General features: G+C 40.9%; 1 protein-coding gene across 7 annotated transcripts in view; it reads right to left on the bottom strand.

Moving 5' to 3' along the window:
- The window catches only part of GRID1 (glutamate ionotropic receptor delta type subunit 1), a 1,020,611-nt gene that overhangs the window by 22,892 nt on the left and 976,267 nt on the right, over positions 1-21,452 (bottom strand). For all 7 annotated transcript variants that reach the window (XM_072131335.1, XM_072131336.1, XM_072131338.1 and 4 more), the window contains 2 exons: positions 18,306-18,501; positions 2,415-2,581 (listed from right to left, as the gene is read on the bottom strand). In XM_072131335.1, the coding sequence (XP_071987436.1) occupies positions 2,415-2,581; positions 18,306-18,501 (363 nt within the window). The remainder of the gene's footprint in view (positions 1-2,414; positions 2,582-18,305; positions 18,502-21,452) is intronic.

Consider the following 21,452-nt stretch of genomic DNA (forward strand, 5'->3'; position numbering starts at 1 on the left):
CGTTCTGGCTGCCCGTGATCTGCCGGCTACTCTGAGTGGTCTCATCTCACTGGCCACCTGGATAGACGTGCGGTTCATGGAACATAATGGAGAATTACATCACAAGCAACCTCAAGTCCGGCTTACACGACTGCCTAGCTTGGCTCAGGTTTTCCAAAAGTCGCCCCTGCCTCCAGCCACACAGTCTGAAGTGGAGCCTATGCAGATCGACAGAGTCCGCCTCTCCATCAAGGAATGTTCCAGATGTCTCCAGTAGAAACTTTGCCTGTACTGTGCAACTCCCGAATACTCTATTGGGGCTTGTTCTGTCCATTCTCCCACATCCAGCAGACCCCAAAACCTTGGGCTTCTGGAAGATACTTCCCTGGGTGTCAATGCTGTGTCTCCACGTCTTTCGCTTCCTGTGCTCCTCGGTGTCAGTGCTCACTCTCCCATGCAAGTCTCAGCATTCCAGGACTCTGGTTCTGTGTGGAATTTTGTTCATGCTGCTCTGTTCTCCCGACATCACATTCTGGTGGTTGCTCTCAAGAATCGGCTATCCCTATCTTCTGTTGATGATCAGATCCTGTTCGAACCGCTCTGGTTCCATACTGTGCCAATTTCTCTCCAGGTAGTAACTTTTCACAAAGAGAGTCTGGTCTTCTATGTCCTGCCTGGATCCACATCATCTCTACTCCTGGGTCTTCCATGGCTGAAAATCCATGTTCTTGTCCTTAATCGGAGAACTGGTGAGATCCTGAGTTGGGGATCCTGAATGCCACTCATGCAGCATGGCATCACCGCCCCCTGTCCTGATGAATATACAGGTTCATAGTTCCATCCAGAGGTGTCTTGGGACCGAAAAGAAGAAGAGGAGGCCAAAGAAGAAGGGTGGCCCTAAGGGGGGCTACTGTCACAGGTGTCCCCATGATCCATGTCACGGATCGGGGGGCACACCTGTGCCCCTCTCTATGGCGTAGTCCCTGCTGCCCTGTTCCTAGGCACGGATTCACCCCTCCATGCTCCTGCACCCCTCCAACTAGGCCGGATTTAAAGGGCCAGCATCCTCATGATTGGTGCTGGTTAATCAGAATCTGCTTTATAATCCGACACCTCCCTTCCTGCCTCGCCGGATCCTCAGCCATTTTCCACTGAAGTTAAATCCCTCCTGTGTCTTCAGTATTTCTGTGATTCCAGTATTTCTGTTCCAGTGTTTCTCATGTCTGCCGTGTTCTGTGTGTCAGTCTGACCGTATGTTTCTGTACCGTGTGCCAGCTCCTGTGTCCTGCCGTGACTGTGTCCTGCTGTTCTCCTGCTGTTATCCCAGGCTCAGACTGTCTCTGCATCTCCACTACCTTGGCTTCCACCGCGGGCTAGTCACACCCCTGGAACAACCTGGTGGCACCCCGGCGCAGCAAGACGGAGTAAGATGGTCCTCCCCCCAAAAATGCTAAAAATTCTAAATCAATCAATAATTCATCAAATCAAAATTAAGTACCATGCACCTAAAGTGCTTCTCCTCCGACAGAAAGGGCCTCATATGTCAACATTAACAAAAAATACATTTTAAGCTGTTGTACATGTATATCTGCTCTGCAATGGAGTTTCATGCAATGTAGTTTATTGTGTCAGGCTCAAAAGATACAGAATTTTATTTTGTTCACTTAAGTCTGGACAGTGCTCTAGTGGCTGGGCTCCTGATTGAATGTAGTGGCTGGGCTCTGGATTGAATCTACCATGCCCAGCTTTCTGCAAGCTTTGTTCTGAGCCAGTTAATGGATCCTTAAAATTTCAGAGTTCTACTCCTTTCCCCTGAACTCATGGCTGTTTTTGCCAGCTCTATCATCCATTCTGCTGTTTTCTACTTCTGGTTTCCGATATTTGGCTCTCGCTCTTGACTATTCTTTGTGTTTGTTTTTTTGCATCTGATTTGCTATCTATGTTGTGACCTAGATGGGTGACCTTCTCTTATGTGTGTATGTATGTTTATTGCTATTTAATGACTTCATGGTTGCAATGTAAAAGATATAATTTTCCATGGGCTATACCATTCTGTAGTACAAAACAGGATTTCCAACTGATTCAATGTACTTGTGCAAAATTTTATATATATTTTCCTATTACATAAACATATATATTAAGAAATCAATATAAAAGTGGACAAATATTTTAACATTAAAAATATCACATAAGTGCAGGAGGTCCATATTATGGTATGGCTGTATTCTCGAATTATTCCTTTTACATAAGTCCTACCTTGACAAATCTCATTTAGAATTTGACAGCAGAGATTGATGCAACATACTATGACTGACTCTTTACAATCTCTGACCTTCACCTTCCATATTAGGAGACAGTGAACAATGTGCGTGCTCATGTCAGAAACAGGATACAAGAAGTTAACCCAAGAACAAATGGAAGCAGACTGCTATTACCTCTGGGAGAAAATATCTCTGTACGGGCTGCCATGTTGGAGAGCTATTCCATAGCCTTTGCTACTTATGCTGTTTCCGATGACAGTCACTGAACATTCATCATCCGTGAGGGCTGCATACTCCACTACTGTCACATCCCATAAGAACGCATAGTTTCCTCTCTTTGCCTGGAAGTAAGGAATAATCGAAAGACAAAGAAAACATACACAACAACTGTTAAGAATACACTTGGTTTTTGAAAAATAAAAGACAAGAAAAAGAAACTGAAATAGTAAAATTGAACAAAATAAATTGTTGAGGGACTGGGAAAATGAGTAATAATGGGATTTTCTTTCCACAGTTGACTAGTAGGGAATAAATCAATGGATCAATTAATCAATTGTAATTTTTTATTTGGTGAATCAAATGCTTATATTTCATGTAAAATTGGATTAAATTTAAAAGGATGTTTTGTAACGCCTTCCATGCTGTGTACTAAAAGTAACCATGACTTTATCAGAGTATTATTTTTTCATATCTATGTGATAAATAATAAGTACAGAACAACAGATGGAGGAAGGATTAAGCACAAAAGAATGTGAATTTACAGGCCCTGGTTTTCTTTGCTGTACATTTGCATAAATAATGCATGAACATGAATCCATCACCGATGGCATGAATTACGTGAATGTATAGGCTGTTTTATCAAACAAAGAAAGCTGTTCCAAACAACGAACGAGAAAAAAAAAATCATTGAATTAAAAATAAAGGCTTATTCTGTTGAATATAGGTTCTTATTACTTCATAAAGAATTTGCTGGGAAACTGACATTAAAAGAAAATTATAGCTAAACCACAGAACAAGAAGTTCTCATGAGGGGGAAATGTATTAAGGTTTGCATATGCAAAATGCTTTGGTCTCTTATGCTTTAACAGAATTAATAACCAGTTTGTTTTGTTTACAAACTCCTACTAAAAACATATTGTGAAGAGGAATAGCTCGCAATGACCTCCACTACCGTCCTTAAAAGTCACAACACTTATACTAACATGATGTTTTTATCTGCAGCTTTGGAGGATAACATTGCATTTGCATTAGGGATTCACCTACTGCACACATCAAACTTATATTCTAGCCATGGTCGGAGATAAGTGGCATCCATGGAGGTAACTACAAATATAGGAGCCCTTCCAGCTATAAGGGGATCAGTGTGTTATGGGGGCTCAAAAGCCTTGACTAGTCATTAGATGAGCATACAATATGCAGAATTACTGTATACAATACTTTCCTTATTGTTCTTTTCTTCTGTTATAATCATATAAGTATGTTTCATTATTAGTTTCAGGTACATCCTGGTTATTCTGATGAATTTACTACTGGATGGAATATGTAGAGGTACCCTTAAGCTGAAGACATACATCAAACCTTCTTACTCCCATACCAAAATAGAAAGTGCTTTTCTATCTCTTTTAGCCAGGGCCGCAAGTAGGAGAGTCATTGCCCCAAAGCAGACTTCTGAAAGGGTCCCCCTACTCCCACATTTATGCACGCACTTTTATACATATACACAGAACTGTCCCAGTAGCGAAGCAAACGGCAGGAATTAGAGATAATCGATCCCTTTTCCTGTCTTTCTGCTGTCCTCTCCCTTTCCCCTTTCTTTTCTTGGCCGAGCATATGTGGAAGATGTGAATTGTTATATACATATTGTGCTGTACAATGTGCAGCATAATATGTATAATGGTGCACTTCCTCCATTTTTTAGTTACGCCCCTGCTTGTAGCTCTACAGAAACTAAGAAAACAGTAGAACACCTTCTTAACCATCATTCTCTTCATGCAAATGGGATTCCCACACTGTTGGAACAATGCTTCTGGTCATAACTGCAACCAGTCTACATGTCCTATTTGATTAATATGAAAAAAAAAAATTGAAGGACTGTCCTACACTGTTAGGGTGTATGGAATTGGAGGCTTCTCCTTCACTTAGGTGACTTGAGAGGGGAGAGCAAAAGGAACAAGCACTTATCCAAATATCAACCCTATAGAAATGAATCTCATGGAAGAGTCTCCAGAAGGAGCTAGGGACACAAACGTTCTTCAGTTAAATAAAGTGCTAAGCTACAACTTCCACTTTTTCAGAAGCAAATTAGCAGATTTTTCACAGCTCTTTTATGGACTTAATTCGGCATACAAATGTGTGGTGAGAGATCTGCTTAGACTGACATTTGCTTCTGAAAATGTGTAATTTGTAGCTTGGCACTTTAGAAACATGTTTTTCTTTCTAAAAAGTGTGACTCGTAGTCCATAAATGCACAGTAGCTTCCATGGAAGTAAATGTATAGCAAATAAAGAAATCTAATGTAAGTGGAGATCTAAGAAGCCAGGCTTATTGTACAGTAATTTTGATAAAAATGGTTTTCCTTCATCAAACAACCCACGTTATTTTCATCTTTTACTATAAAAATTGCCTTTACCATTTATTTATCACAATCAATTTAGAAAATGAGATATGTAACGAAGGATTGCCCTCTCTATATCATTCATGATATGTTTTTACTGACATCAATTGTGAAATATCAAAATCAAAATGACTGCTCATGAATATTCATAAGGACCTATCCCTGGACATATGTAAATAATTCCCTTTTGGATAATTGGGTTTTAATAGAGTATTTAAGATTTTCTCTTGGTCCCATTCAAAAAAAGTGTTTCTGCATATTTTCATTATAATCTTTGGCACTTTATAAAGGAGGTAGCATCATAGGCATGGCTGGTTATGTTGCTTATCAGAGCATGGCCAACTACTTCATTTTGAATTAGAAAGCTAGAAGGGGGCTACAAGGGACTGGAGGAAATGTACAGAATGGAAGAACTGATTTAAAGTACTTACATACAGAACTATGCTACCAACCTCTATTTACTTGTATGTAGTACAAGTAAAATGAAAGAGTTTGTCCAACAAATGACTCTCAACCCTATCCATGATACAGGTTACCATCAGCAATGAGAAGAAATGATATCCCAGAGTATGGACAACCCATTAATAAAGATTTAATTGGAAGTTTTAGATCAATATGCACATTTTTTACTTTATTTTTGCATTTTATGCACAGTTGGAGCACACAGGAATTTCCACATATAGACACCGAAACATGCTCCGTACTGGAGCTCAATATAGGAAGCTGTTTATAATGATATTATATATATACAGTGACATTAAATATATCATAGAAGATTATGTTAAATAAAGTTCCATGAAATTCTACCTTTAACAGCATTCATTCAGAGAAGAACTAATAAAGCCAGGGCCGGATTAAGGGTGGTGGGGGCCCCTGGGCGCAAAATCTGGTGGAGGCCCCCACTGAGTGCAGCGTGCATACACGTCCTCCTGCTCACTATCCACTATCCCCACAGTAACACAGCTACATACAGCCGCCTCGTCCCCAGTAACACAGCTACATACAGCCACCTCATCCCCAGTAACACAGCTACATACAGCCGCCTCACCCCAGTAACACAGCTACATACAGCCGCCTCACCCCAGTAACACAGCTACATACAGCCGCCTCACCCCAGTAACACAGCTACATACAGCCGCCTCACCCCAGTAACACAGCTACATACAGCCGCCTCACCCCAGTAACACAGCTACATACAGCCGCCTCACCCCCAGTAACACAGCTACATACAGCCACCTCACCCCAGTAACACAGCTACATACAGCCGCCTCGCCCCAGTAACACAGCTACATACAGCCGCCTCATCCCCAGTAACATTGCTACATACAGCCGCCTCGCCCCCAGTAACACATCTCCATACAGCCGCCTCATCCCCAGTAACACAGCTACATACAGCCGCCTCACCCCCAGTAACACAGCTACATACAGCCGTCTCATCCCCAGTAACACAGCTACATACAGCCGCCTCACCCCCAGTAACACAGCTACATACAGCCGCCTCACCTCCAGTAACACAGCTACATACAGCCGCCTCATCCCCAGTAACACAGCTACATACAGCCGCCTCACCCCCAGTAACACAGCTACATACAGCCGCCTCACCCCCAGTAACACAGCTACATACAGCCGCCTCACCCCCAGTAACACAGCTACATACAGCCGCCTCACCCCCAGTAACACAGCTACATACAGCCGCCCCATCCCCAGTAACACCACTACATACAGCCGCCTCACCTCCAGTAACACAGCTACATACAGCCGCCTCGCTCCCAGTAACACAGCTACATACAGCCGCTTCATCCCCAGTAACACAGCTACATACAGCCGCCTCGCTCCTAGTAACACTGCTACATACAGCCGCCTCGCTCCCAGTAACACAGCTACATACAGCCGCCTGGCCCCCAGTAACACAGCTACATACAGCCGCCTGGCCCCCAGTAACACAGCTACATACAGCCGCCTCATCCCCAGTAACACAGCTACATACAGCCGCCTCACCCCCCAGTAACACAGCTACATACAGCCGCCTCACCTCCAGTAACACAACTACACACAGCCGCCTCACCCCCAGTAACACAGCTACACACAGCCACCTCACCTCCAGTAACACAGCTACACACAGCCGCCTCACCCCCAGTAACACAGCTACATACAGCCACCTCACCTCCAGTAACACAGCTACATACAGCCGCCTCATCCCCAGTAAAACAGCTACATACAGCCGTCTCATCCCCATTAACACAGCTACATACAGCCGCCTCACCCCCAGTAACACAGCTACATACAGCCGTCTCATCCCCAGTAGCACAGCTACATACAGCCGCCTCATCCCCAGTAAAACAGCTACATACAGCCGTCTCATCCCCAGTAACACAGCTACATACAGCCGCCTCATCCCCAGTAACACAGCTACATACAGCCGCCTCATCCCCAGTAACACAGCTACATACAGCCGCCTCACCCCCAGTAACACAGCTACATACAGCCGCCTCACCTCCAGTAACACAGCTACATACAGCCGCCTCATCCCCAGTAACACCACTACATACAGCCGCCTCACCCCCAGTAACACAGCTACATACAGCCGCCTCGCTCCCAGTAACACAGCTACATACAGCCGCTTCATCCCCAGTAACACAGCTACATACAGCCGCCTCGCTCCCAGTAACACTGCTACATACAGCCGCCTCGCTCCCAGTAACACAGCTACATACAGCCGCTTCATCCCCAGTAACACAGCTACATACAGCCGCCTCGCTCCCAGTAACACTGCTACATACAGCCGCCTCGCTCCCAGTAACACAGCTACATACAGCCGCCTTGCCCCCAGTAACACTGCTACATACAGCCGCCTCATCCCCAGTAACACAGCTACATACAGCCGCCTCACCCCCCAGTAACACAGCTACATACAGCCGCCTCACCTCCAGTAACACAGCTACACACAGCCGCCTCACCCCCAGTAACACAGCTACATACAGCCGCCTCACCTCCAGTAACACAGCTACACACAGCCGCCTCATCCCCAGTAACACAGCTACACACAGCCGCCTCACCCCCAGTAACACAGCTACATACAGCCACCTCACCTCCAGTAACACAGCTACACACAGCCGCCTCACCCCCAGTAACACAGCTACATACAGCCACCTCACCTCCAGTAACACAGCTACATACAGTCGCCTCACCCCCAGTAAAACAGCTACATACAGCCGCCTCACCTCCAGTAACACAGCTACACACAGCCGCCTCACCCCCAGTAACACATCTATAGACAGCCGCCTCACCCCCAGTAACACATCGTTGTATCTACCTTCACCCCTACCAGATATGCAGTCCCATTTAACATACACCTCAGCCCGTACCAGACATGCAGCCCGCAGTTTATACAATTACACACATTTATACACTGATATATTCACACCTTTATATACACACATAAATTTCTACACTCATATGCTTGCACCCATATATATACAAGTATACACACACATTTATGTACCCATATACATTTATACACTAATACAGAGTATACACAAACACATACAGTATATATACATCACACATACGGCATACACACACATATATATATATATATACATACATACATACAGTATACACTGACCATATATACATATACATGCAGTATAAAAACACCATATACACACATGCTGCATATACATACAGCAAATACAGACACATTCAGTAGATACAGCATTTTCACACACATATGGGAAATACACACACACACATTCAGTATACAGAACATATACATACATACCACACACACAGCATATAAACATACATATATATATATATATATATATATGCATACCGTATTTTCCGGGCCATTAGGCGCACCGGAATATAAGGCGCATCAGACCGATGCGCCTTATATATGTAATAATTCCATATATAAGGCGCATCGGACTATAAGGCGCAGGGTCCGGGGGTGTGGCGGAGGTCCGGGGGCGGAGCGGAGACCCGACGGGACAAGACGTGACGCCGAGACAAGACGCGGAACGCGGGGAAGGTGAGCGGGGAAGGTGAGCGGGAGGTGGAGAATGGCATACTTACATAGATCCCCGCTACCGGAGACAGCAGATCTCCAGCGGGAACTGCAGACCGACGCGGCAGAAGTTGTTCGTGCCGCGTGGTCTGCAGTTCCCGCTGGAGATCTGCTGTCTCCGGTAGAGGGGACCTATGTAAGTAGGACCTATAGGGCGCACCGGACTATAAGGCGCACTTTGGATTTCCAAGGAAATCCAAGGCTTTTATGTGCGCCTTATAGTCCGGAAAATACGGTATATTTAAATGTGCACATATATATGCTTATACAAATATATTCATGTATAAATACAGTATATTCATCTATACACAGTATATACACATATAGATAGTAGATGCATATATACACAATATATACACATATACACAGTATATACAAATATACACTATATATAAACAGTAGAATCATATATACACAGTATATACATATATACACTTTATATACACAGTAGATACATATATACACTTTATATACACAGTAGATGCATATATACACATATACACAGTATATACATATATACACAGATACACAGTATATACATATATACACAGATACACAGTATTTACACATGTACACAGTAGATGCATATATACACATATACACAGTATATACATATATACACAGATACACAGTATATACATATAAACACTTTAGATACACAGTAGATGCATATATACACATATACACAGTATATACATATATACACAGATACACAGTATATACATCATATATACACACAGATAAATATGTAATGTATACTTACCCTTTTAGGTTGTTCGGCTGTCCCATCAGGAGGGTGTTCGGGCGGGGGGAGTTGACGATGGCTGCTTGTTCCAGCTGGCATCGGGGGCCGCTGGGGACTGGAGGACTGCTGAATGTTCCCGTGGGGGAGGGGGGGGGGGCGCGGTGAGCGGAGGACGGCTGAATGTTCCTGGGGGGGGGGCTGTCGCGGTGAGCGGAGGACGGCTGTATGTTCCGGCGGTGGGGGGGGGGGGGGCGCGGGGAGCTGAGGACGGCAGAATGTTCCGGGGGGGGGGGGGGATTTGGCGATGAGCGGAAGGCGGCTGAATGTTCCGGGGGGGGGTGGGGGGGCTGGCGCGGTGAGCGGAGGACAGCAGAATGTTCCGGCGGGGGGGGGGGGGGCGGGTAGCGGAGGACGGCTGAATGTTCCGGCGGGGGGGGTGGGGGGGTTGAGCGGAGGACGGCTGAATGTTCCGGCGGAGGGGGGGAGCGCGGGGAGCGGAGGACGGCTGAATGTTCCGGCAGGGGGGGGGAACGCGGGGAGCGGAGGACGGCTGAATGTTCCGGCGGGGGTGGGGGGCGCGGGGAGCGGAGGGCGGCTGAATGTTCCGGCGGGGGGGGGGGGCGCGGGGAGCGGAGGACGGCTGAATGTTCAGATGTTCAGGCGGGGAGGAGTGGGAGATGCGGAGGATGACTGCCTGTTCGGGCAGGAGGAGGGTGGCGGCGGGGGGATGCAGGGTAAGGCTGCGGGATGGGCGGGCAGGGGGCGGATGGCTCGGCCATGGAGCTGAAGGGCGGGGAGGCAGTAACTTGTGCCGGGGGGCGGACAGGTGGGCGGGCAAGACATGCAAGGGGATATCCGTGGAGGTGGTGACGTGTGCCGAGGGCAGGCGACTAAGGGGGCCGGCGGCTGAGGAGTCAGGGACCGGAGAACGCGATCCGGTGGAGGCCCCCTGGGGGGGCAAAATGGTGGGGGCCCCGGGGCTCGAGCCCCGGGAGCCCCGCCTATAATCCGGCCCTGAATAAAGCTAATACTAATTGGATAAAAAAAAATCTTCCATAATTTCAAAGTCATATTTGCTGTCTAGGCCTCTTTTAAATTGATCCAGCATCTGTTCATAATTTTTCATATCCTTTATTTCTACAAAAAATTGTAGTGTTCCTACTTAAGAACACCTGACTTACAGACGACCAGTAGTTACAAACTCACCTCTTGTAATTGGTAATTTAGCCCTAGGCTATAGTAAACAGTTATAACGGTTATTAAAGGTGACTACAATTAGGCTTTAATATTAATCCTGGTTCTTATGACAATCCAAGTTTTTAAAATCTGATTGTCACAGAGACCAAAAACAAATGTGTCTGGAGCTACAATTATAAAATATACAGGTCCAACTTACATACAAATTCAACTTAAGAACAAACCTACAGAACCTACCTTGTACGTAACCCAGGGACTGCCAGCAAGCACACAGCCGGGTGATTTAAATGACGCTAGCGATTTTGCCATCGGCATTTAAACAGTTAACACCCGCAATCATTGCTGAATTTTAAGCAATGTTTCCAAGCAACAGTCATTGGTGAGAAGTCCAATCAAAATTTGGGTTTGGTAAAATTTGGCCCAACTGTTGCTTGTTTCACTTTCGCATTGCTTCTACAGTAAGGAATCACTGTTATTCGCCCAAATGAAACTGTGCTTCATGTAAATTAATAACCTGTCTTTGTACTGTAATCCATCCATACTTTAGTAAGTTTGGTCTTTCTCCTCTGAATTGGCTTAAACTCTTTGGCTACCTGCATGAGAACACGTGCATGCCAAACTGCAAACAATGGACCTGTGGTCTAGTGTTTGTGGTCCATGTGTCCTTAGTGTGTGTGGTCCGCTCACTGGCCGATGACAATAGAAAAAACTGCCCAAATTGAAAACTCGAGAATAGGACCTGGTCTGAGCTCCAGCAGTCAGCAAATGGACAGACTAAATTTGTGTCCAGTGAGCCTTATACAGCGCTGATTATACTTATACGTATTACTGAGGTCTGACCAGTGATTAGGGAAGGGCAAAGCTAAGTTCTTACTTAATAAAACAAAATCTACTTTTCATTGTGTACGTCCAATATTGATCTCGAGAGTTGTGACCTGTAGGCTTTTTTTTTCAAAAAGATAGCAGTTTTTCATGTACATACAGTATAGTAAGTTATCTAGTCTTCAGCAGAAAGATACATTTATTCTTATTAAAGCTTCTAGCAACCATACACTTTTCATGGTATATTGAACACAATGGGGGTCATTTACTAAGGGCCCGAATCGCGTTTTCCCGATGTGTTACCCGAATATTTCCGATTTGCGCCGAGTTTCCTTGAATTGCCCCGGGATTGTGGCCACAAATAGGGGGCGTGGTTTTCGAGCAACCCGAATTATTCGGACAAGCCCCTGAATTTAAAAACCGAATTGTGTCGCATAAGGACCGCTTACCTTCACCTGGTCCAGCTCGGTGCATTCCGGCGCGATGAGTTTACTTTCAGCGCAGCAGCGCCACCTGGTGGACGGCGGAAGAACTACCTTATTAAATCCCGGCCGGACCCGAATCCAGAGCGGAGAAGCCGCCGCTGGAACGCGAATGGACCGGGTAAGTAAATGTGCCCCAATGTTCTGTACTTCTTTGCTAAGGATGTGTTTGCTTAGTTGCCAACAAAATCATACAGATTTCTTGAACTTCAGTACTGTTTTCTAGCTTTGGATTTTTTCTGGTTTGCCCTTTCTTGAACTGCACTGATATGTATTCTCTTCAAATGTTACATTTTTTATAGAATATTTTGAAACCAAATGATTTTTTCATAACATGAGAAGAACGGTGTACCATGAATTGTAGCAGATTCCAAAAGATTGCAGTTCTTAACTGTTATTACTAAAACTTATAATGAAGTAATTCATCATTTAAATATTTTTCCACCCATAATGTATTGTGTACATCTTAATATTTTAGACAGAAAATTTATAAAAAGGTCCACATATTCATGAAAGGCTAATTAAACCAAGTTAAGACATTTATAGGTCTTATTTTACAAATATTAATAATTTATTTTAATATCTCCAATCAAAATGGTTGTCTTATTAGAATAATTATTTAGAAATCTGCATTTTATTTCATAAAATAGTAAACTGCAAAAAAAGCTAGGCTGGCTGCAATCAAATGTGTTAATCCCATGGAAATGGACCTGTTTATTTGATCCAACAAATGAAATTTTTAAAACAGCAGTGCCAGAACTGTAAAATTTCGTAAAATGTTAGAGCTTCAGTTCAGCTGGCAGACAGGGAGTCCTTGCATCACATTTCTGCTTTAAACAAGGAGTCCTGTGGAATCATACCAGCATACACAGTATGTACTCGAGTATAAGCCGAGTTTGTCAGCACAGAAAATGTGCTGAAAAACTCAAATTCGGCTTCTACTCGAGTCAAAAAAATAAATAACTCAAAACTCACCTTTCCGGCACCCCCCTGTGCGATCTGTCCATCAGCGGTGGCAGGTCCGTGCGACGCCACATGGTATTGTGTGTGCCGGCATCCGGCAGACACTCTTGATGTCAGCAGTGGTGGCTGACGTCAGAGCTGTGCGCTGCACGGACCTGCCGCCACTGCCTGGCGGATTGCACAGAAGACCTGAGGGGGCCGCCGGAAAGGAAAGTTTTTATTTATTTATTTTTTTAATCAACTAGCTGTAACACGGGCAATGTGGGGGCGGCTGCCTGACGGGACGGGGGAGGCTTCCGCCAGGATGGGGGAGCCGCTGAATGACGGGACGGGCGAGCCGCTGAACGATGGGATGGGGGTGCTGCTATCTCCTGGGGCAGGGGCCATAGGCTGTCTACTGGGGCAGGGGGCTGGCAGGCTATATACTGGGGAGGCTGTGACCAATAATTGTCCACCCTCGGCTTATACTCGAGTCAATAGGTTTTCCCAGTTTTTTGTGGTAAAAGGAGGGGCATCAGCTTATACTTAGGTCAGGTTATACTCGAGTATATACGGTAGATCCATTTCCACAGACTGAACGTGTTTGACTGTAGCCAGGTACTTCAGATCCACATAGTATAAATTTTGATGAAAAGTAGAGGCATTATTTTAAATAATACACAGACTTCTAAAGAATTGTAAGAACTATTTATATCAAGCTGGATCCCAGTACTTTGATTTATGTTTGTTTCCCCTGAGGAAGCCTGCTTGACAGATGATACTTGTGGGGTCTCTATCCCCCCTCCCTACTTGATAACTCATACTATGCGGTAATATTATTTCTTTCTGGCTTAATGTAAATTGTGATTCATATTTACAATATGTGGTAGCGGTCATCTTTGTGAATATACCTGACCCTCTTTATTCAATTATGGCTATAAGTTTGCTTTAATTTGTATGAACTCGCTGCCACATTTAACTTAACACATTGTTACTTTCAGGAACGTTTAGAAGTCTGGGAAGGGCCGGTTATTTCCCCATATTGTTTTGGGGTTTTAAATGTTTTTAAACCTTGCATTATTTTTTAAATTAAAAAAATTCCATATACAAATCTTCTTTTTTGGTGAATTTTGTGTTCATTCATATAGATGTGGGAAATTTTTTTGCATTAAAAAAAAATCATAATTTTTGCCCTTTCACTAGGCCATCTTTTAAAGCAATAAATCCATTATCAATATTCACTTGATTTTTTTAAGGACTATGGAAAGATAAATTCTCAAGAAATAATGAACTTGCGAAGAACTAATATAACCTTCTGCAAAAGCTGAAAAAAATCAATGCTGTTGTTGTAAACCTTTTGCCAATAAGCAGTTAAAATGAAAGGGTTTTGCCTTTCAAATGTATTTGGAGAAAGGATAAAAAACAAAGCTAATGAAAAACAATATTTGTATTGTCAATAGTCAACATCTTCTTCCTCTTAATGGAGTCAGCCTGCACCTTTAATAAGGAAGATGAATGGGACATGTCATTCCATGTCTTTCCTTCTAAAAGTTTCACCCACATGCATTTCGAAGCTTCCTGCTCTTACATTATAAGCGTCATTATAACTGATAATCTTTGGCTTTTAAGTTGAATAATTCTCTCCACACTTTTTAAAATCCAACCTTGAAATGTTCTGCCAGAAAGCTTGTTCTCATGTCAGGATGTTCTATTAGAGTCTATGTTTAGCAAGCGGCAGCCTTTTATCCATAGACATATCTAGACAAGATAATTGTAATAATTCCATCAGAACAAAATGAAAGCTTTGAGAAGATTACATTCTAAATAAAAGATGCTTATTTATTTAAATGGCAATGTCACCTGCGGCTACAGGCGTTTTTCCTAACCAACCTCTTTATTAATTCAAGGCACTACTTTATATTTAAGGAGTCCACTAATGTACTCACAATCCTTGGCCTCTAATTGTTTCAGTCTTATTACATCTTAAAATAGGAATCGGGAAACTCCCTCTTTGTTGGGAATGTGTTTTTATTTGTAGGCGTAAAGAAGTAAGGTCTCTGGCAAACAGGCCTTCAGGGTTCACAGTGAAAGAAAGATTCTGCTAAACAAAGTTACTTACTGTATTTTGTTGAAGAGATCATATGAAATGATACAATACAATAAAGCTTAAATAATCCAAAAAATGGGAAATTATTTCTTGCCGCAGCACAGATACAACTACATGAAGACATGACATAACAGGAACAGACAAATACATATATGCATATCAATGTAAAACAATGTAATACACCTTAAGTCAGAAAAACACAGTATCATAAAAATGGAAAATTACACATACACTTTCTAAACTGCTCATGATAGACCTAAATTTATCAAAAACCCTTTGTTCTTTGTTATCCCTGTGTTATCAAAAATTAATTGCTGTGCAAATAAAAATTTGTGAATTGCCCCCTTAATAAAACAATGCTTATAAAAGACAACATTTTACCCACCCACCCAACACAGTCCCAAGAAATTCTCCTAGGAATAGTGGAATACGTAGTGGGTCATGAAGTGTAATTTAAAACATTCCATTTTTTTCAACATTCCTAGATACAAAAACTACATTTCAATAACATATACTGTGCATATTGTATAACACACATTAAATTAATGTTATCCAAAACATCATCTTTCTATGGGACTGGAAAAACATTTAAAATTGTTTTTATGTGAGTTGTTCGGGTTCCCCCAGTGGCATGGGAAAAGGGATCAAGTGCATTGCATTAGAAGTACAGTAGATTGTTTCCTTTTCCTATTGAGAACATGAATACTTCATGGTAGGGAAAAGTAACATATGATTGAATGCAGGGTTGGCTCCAGTTTTTAGTAGGCCCCAGGGCGGCAGAGCCTCTGGAGGCCCATTTGAAGTGAACTCACGTGGTGGCATTACAAATTCAGAAACTAAAATATTCTCTTGTTCTCCAAAATATTCCCTAGTTTGTCATACCAAATAATAGCTCCTCATGATTATTATATATAAAGCCCCCCTCACCCTCTATGGATTAATTAGATACAGCTTCTCACACCCCCATGTAATCCTTATGTACAACCTTTTGTGGGACCCCTAGCAGCCCTGGACCCCAGCACTTGCCCTGGTATGCCCAGTGTTGGTGCCGGTCCCTAGTTGGATGGGTCTATTTTACAGATGCCCAGAGGTAGAAAATATGGGTCATACAGCATGTGGTGGGAATATCAAAATGTAATTCCCCTTTTTCGGAGACTCCTCTCCAATACAGGCGGTAAAGAAGTTAGCTAAGACACTGCTAAATAAAGGAATCACAGAATTTACTTACAATAATATTAGGTCCATAATGCAAATCCTTGCTGTAGCAAGGAAATGCAATGCAATGTTAAAAATGGGAAATCATTATTTGCTACTAATGGATTTGTATAGATGGTTAACATATGTATTCCAAACAAATCATGGCAGGAGATTTCCAACATTGTTAAACCCTGAAAAGGTATAGATGAAAAAACTAAATCCATAAGCATTAGTGTGGTATAAGGTAGTCTAAGATTTGTGCTACTGCCTATGAGCTAAACTTAAAATAGCTAAATCTTGTATTTAAACACCCACCTTTTTTATAATTAGGCATTAAGGTGTGACACTTTTGTGCTTTTTTTTCTTTTCTTCCTGTTTGTTACATGTACTATGTAAATAGAAATAAATAAAAAATTGGAAACACTATGGCAGTTTGTGTCTACCAGACTTGACCATGGGCTTCATCACAAGTTTGGGTACAGCACAACCCACCAGGCATAGTCACTAGCCCTGCTTAAATTAGAATTGTGCTTGCTTTGGGAACACCACTTGATGTTGAGGTGACATTTGGGTAAAAAAAAATAGTCAAAACTCCTGCCCATGTAAGCCAGTAACCCCCCAATAACTTGTATTTAAGTTGGGTTTTTATTACCTCTTGACTGGATACCTATTATTTATAATGTAAATGACTTTCATCATTTCAGTAAAGTTCTTTAAAATTTTTAAAACTTATCTCTTATCTGGATAATGAAATTTAGCCATAGGGCATCCTGATAAAACTTAAGGGTGTATTAAGCAAAACACTCAAGGAATACCAGATACATTACTCTGCACTTTTTTTTCTGGCCATTCAGTGTTTAAAATTCTAAAATTTTCAAATTCCAACATGTCACATCTAAGATTGCAACTATTTCAACTCCCTTTCTTGCTGCAATTATACCTGGTCTCTTTTTAACCGATGGCAGGAGGCATCTATATTAAACATCAAAACAATAATTTAACCAGATTAAAAAATAAATGTAGGCATGCTTATTACAATAGTTCTTCGTCTGACTTTGGAGCTCCACTGCCCATCAGATTTATTAAAGTGGGTTGGGACGTTAAAAAGTAGTCAGGTTTTTTTTTTCTTATACAAGATTAGTATAATCACTGCAGGACAAACACCGGTCATATAAGTCATTTACACCAAAAAGTCAAGAAAACTCTTTGATTAATGTCCCTCATAGAGCACACTATTAAAACTGCAAAAATTGGGGGTTATTTATCGTTGGTTTTCCTGCAATTTTTTGATGTAAATAATCTCAAAAACGTTGCATTGAAGTTTTTGGGACTTTTTTTCTGCTAAACAGTGTCACAGATCCATTTACACCCCTTCATTAATCTGGCTTAAACATACAACTATTGGTTGTGCAATGCTGTGTAACACCATGAAAAGCCAGATTCATGACTCATAGTTAATCCAGTCCTCTGCTGGTGTATGTACTGCATCTTTTTATGCATTTTTGAGGGATTAAAATAAAAAATCCCAGACACATAATAGTAGAATGTAAGAAGATTTATTAAAGGCTACTTTATTGAATCTCATGGGCAGTGTAGCACCAAAAATAGACATAGAACTGTCCCAAGAGGCATGTCTAATGATAAATAGCCCCCAACTTGTAAGTAGAAGTTGATATCTAAAGTTTTATTTCAAGTATTAATGTGTACTTGTGGGATTTTAACACTCTAGTTTCATTGCCATATGGAGTCTTATTATGATTTCAGTTATTATTTGTTATACTCATAGTTCATTTCTGTTATTTGCTATGCTGATAAATAAGTGTATAACATTTTGGAATTTTGTTTTATAGAATCTATAATAATGGTAATGAATAAAGATATCTTTCTTACCTTCCTAATACCTTCTGAGGGGTTGGAGACACAATTGTCAGCTCCATTGTTTTTGCTAATAGTTCTCCACAGCTCTGCAAATGTAGTATCTTGTTCCAGAGTGTTAGTTCCCTTTGCTTTAAAATATTCATAAACTGCAGAATCTTTCACTGTCCCATAAGATAAATCCATTTGTTTGGACAAGTCTTGAAAAGTTCTACAACAGAAATAGATAATTATTTGTTTACTTCAAAACTTAGCAACAAAAATAAACAAAATCAACACACATTTGTAAAAAAGACTAATTATATTTGTTTATAATCGATTATATAACAGAATATTTTTTGCAGCAGAAAATCATCAATATTTATGCAAAAAATCTTACACACCAATTTTTTCCAATAAAATTTTTTACAAAAAAATTTCCACTGCTACTACAAAACTGCTATGTATTTTTTTTTTTCATAGAAACAACACACCTGAAATCTTCAGTACTCAAATCAAATGAGAATATGTCAGGTGTGACTATTGTTGTATAAGTTATAATTTTTTACAAAGTTTCTGAGGTTGAAAAATGATGGGTATATTTTTAGAACCAGCAGCGCCGTTGCCCATGTCATGTATCTAGAATTTCTCACAATACCAATAAAAAGAATAGGTCTGAGTTTCAATACCATTTACACCGTTTCTGTAATAAAAAGTAATTTAATCACAGTTTTCTGGAATAGCGGGTTACATGTTATAAAATATTTAACATTCTTTCGCTCTTGAGGTATGGCTTGCTTAACTGTTGATAATTATTACTTTTCCTTTTCCTCGTTGTTTTAAAACATATTACATATTACATATTGATAAAGTGATAACTGCCCCATACAGCAAAGACTCTTCGCATTTGCTCAGACCTAAATTTCCACATCTTGAGAGAAGATAAACAATCCTCATCCAAAAATCTTGCTTGTGTTGAAAAATATTGATATGTTGAAAAATATTGTTGATATTCATAATTGGGTTATATCTTTCCTAATTAATTCTATGTCAAATTAATTCTTAATATGCCAGCCAGCAATATGTAAATTCTACTCTTTTGTCCACGGATCACATCTTTCAAATAATCATTAAAAAAAAACTTTTGTCAGCCACTCATCTTCTTGAGTAAACATGAGATGGATGACCACTGATTTTAAGAATCTAAGTATCTAATGGTGGATGTCGATCAGCCATCCACATATTTAAGGGAGATGGTAAAAATTAAAGTAATAAACATAATCGGATAAATGATAGGAGAACATTAATTACTTGCTGGATGTTTTGCCATACATCTCTCTGGAATAATGGAATCTCGGGACATTCCCCCCAATAATATGTAAGAACTTGCTTTTTTCCATGTAGCATGTCAATTATATCCGACTTTGTGTATTCTACTAGATATTTAAGAGCTATGAACTACAAAATGAACCAGGTTTTCCATCAATTCAGGTGAGACATAATTATTGCACATATAGTTGATTTAAGATGTAATGTTGTTCCATCACCGTGTGCACAACAACTCTTATGGGGTAAGTGATTGATTATACAACTGTGGATTATGTAACGAGTAAAGCAAGTGAAGTAACTGCATGGATTGCCAGAGTCCAAGCAAACTTGGTTTTGTGTTTGGAGTTCCTCTCTAGTTGCCCATGCTTCATTTATGCAAAAGGAGTTTACTTGAAAACATCCTGCTTTACACAACCTATCAAAGCCTGGATCAGCAACGCTAGCAGGAAAGTCAGGTTTGGGAAACATTGGATATGAATGTTACACTACTTAAAAAGATGTATATGCAGTATTTATCTAAATTTAAATTTCAAGTACACATTTTTTAGATTTCAGTTCAAAGTAGGATGTGTATTTACATCAACTAAAGTGTCTGGTTCAAATAATGTAAACCCTTTCAATTATTTTCTATTAACTTGCTATTTAACCGGTTAAGGACTGGGCCCTTTCCCGTTTTTTCATTTCCATTTTTCACTCCCCACCTTCAAAAATCTATAACTTTTTTATTTTTACACGTAAAAAGCTATGTGATGGCTCGTTTATTGCGTAACAAACTGCACTTCATAGTGATCGCATTGAATATTCCATGCCATGTACTGGGAAGCGGGAAAAAATTCCAAATTCAGTGAAAATGGTGAAAAAATGCCTTTGTGTCGTATTCTTGTGGGCTTGGATATTACGGCTTTCACTTCACGCCACAAATGACGCATCTACTTTATTCTTTGGGTCAGTACTATTACAGGGATACCAAATTTGTATAGGTTTTATAATGTTTTCATACATTTACAAAAATTAAAACCTCATGAACAAAATTTTTTTTTTATTTTGCCGTCTTCTTGTGCTTATAACTTTTCCATACTTCGTTTTATGGAGTTGAGGGTAGTGTCATCTTTTGCGACTTTTGATGATGTTTTCAATGATATTATTTTTAGGACTGTACAACCTTTTGATCACTTTTTATAGAATTTTTAATTTTTTTTTAAATGGCAAAAAACTGCCAGTTTTGACTTTGGACGCGATTTTCCGTTACGGGGTTAAACGCAGTGAAAAACCGTTATTATATTTTGATAGATCAGGCATTTTCGGACGCGGCGATACCTAATGTGTTTATGATTGTTACTGTTTATTTATATTTATATCAGTTCTAGGGAAAGGGGGGTGATTTGAATTTTTAGGTTTTTTTATTATAATTTTTTTTTTAACTTTTTTTTTATTTTTATTTTTACTATTTTTCAGACTCCCTAGGGTACTTTAACCCTAGGTTGTCTGATCGATCCTACCATATGCTGCCATACTACAGTATATGTGGATTTTACTCCTCATACATTACAATGTGCTGATAGCACATTGTAATGAATAGGTTAACCCGAAGTAGCTTTGGGTCTTCGTGAGACCCGAAGCTACCATGGCGACGGATCGGCGCTCCCCGATGACGTCACGTGAACCGGTTAAATAACACAGTCCTAATAGGGAATTTCAATTATTTATTAGATAGACCTTTCTATGGCTTAATGAAAATGATAATGTACACTGTTAACAAGGCATTTTTGAAATAGGGAAGTGAATCTCCACCCTTGAACAACAAAACTATTATGTTTAGCTAAATATGTCCGACTTTCCTTTCTTAACTATTTA

This window comes from Engystomops pustulosus, chromosome 11, assembly GCF_040894005.1.
Source record: "Engystomops pustulosus chromosome 11, aEngPut4.maternal, whole genome shotgun sequence".
Classification (NCBI taxonomy): domain Eukaryota; kingdom Metazoa; phylum Chordata; class Amphibia; order Anura; family Leptodactylidae; genus Engystomops; species Engystomops pustulosus.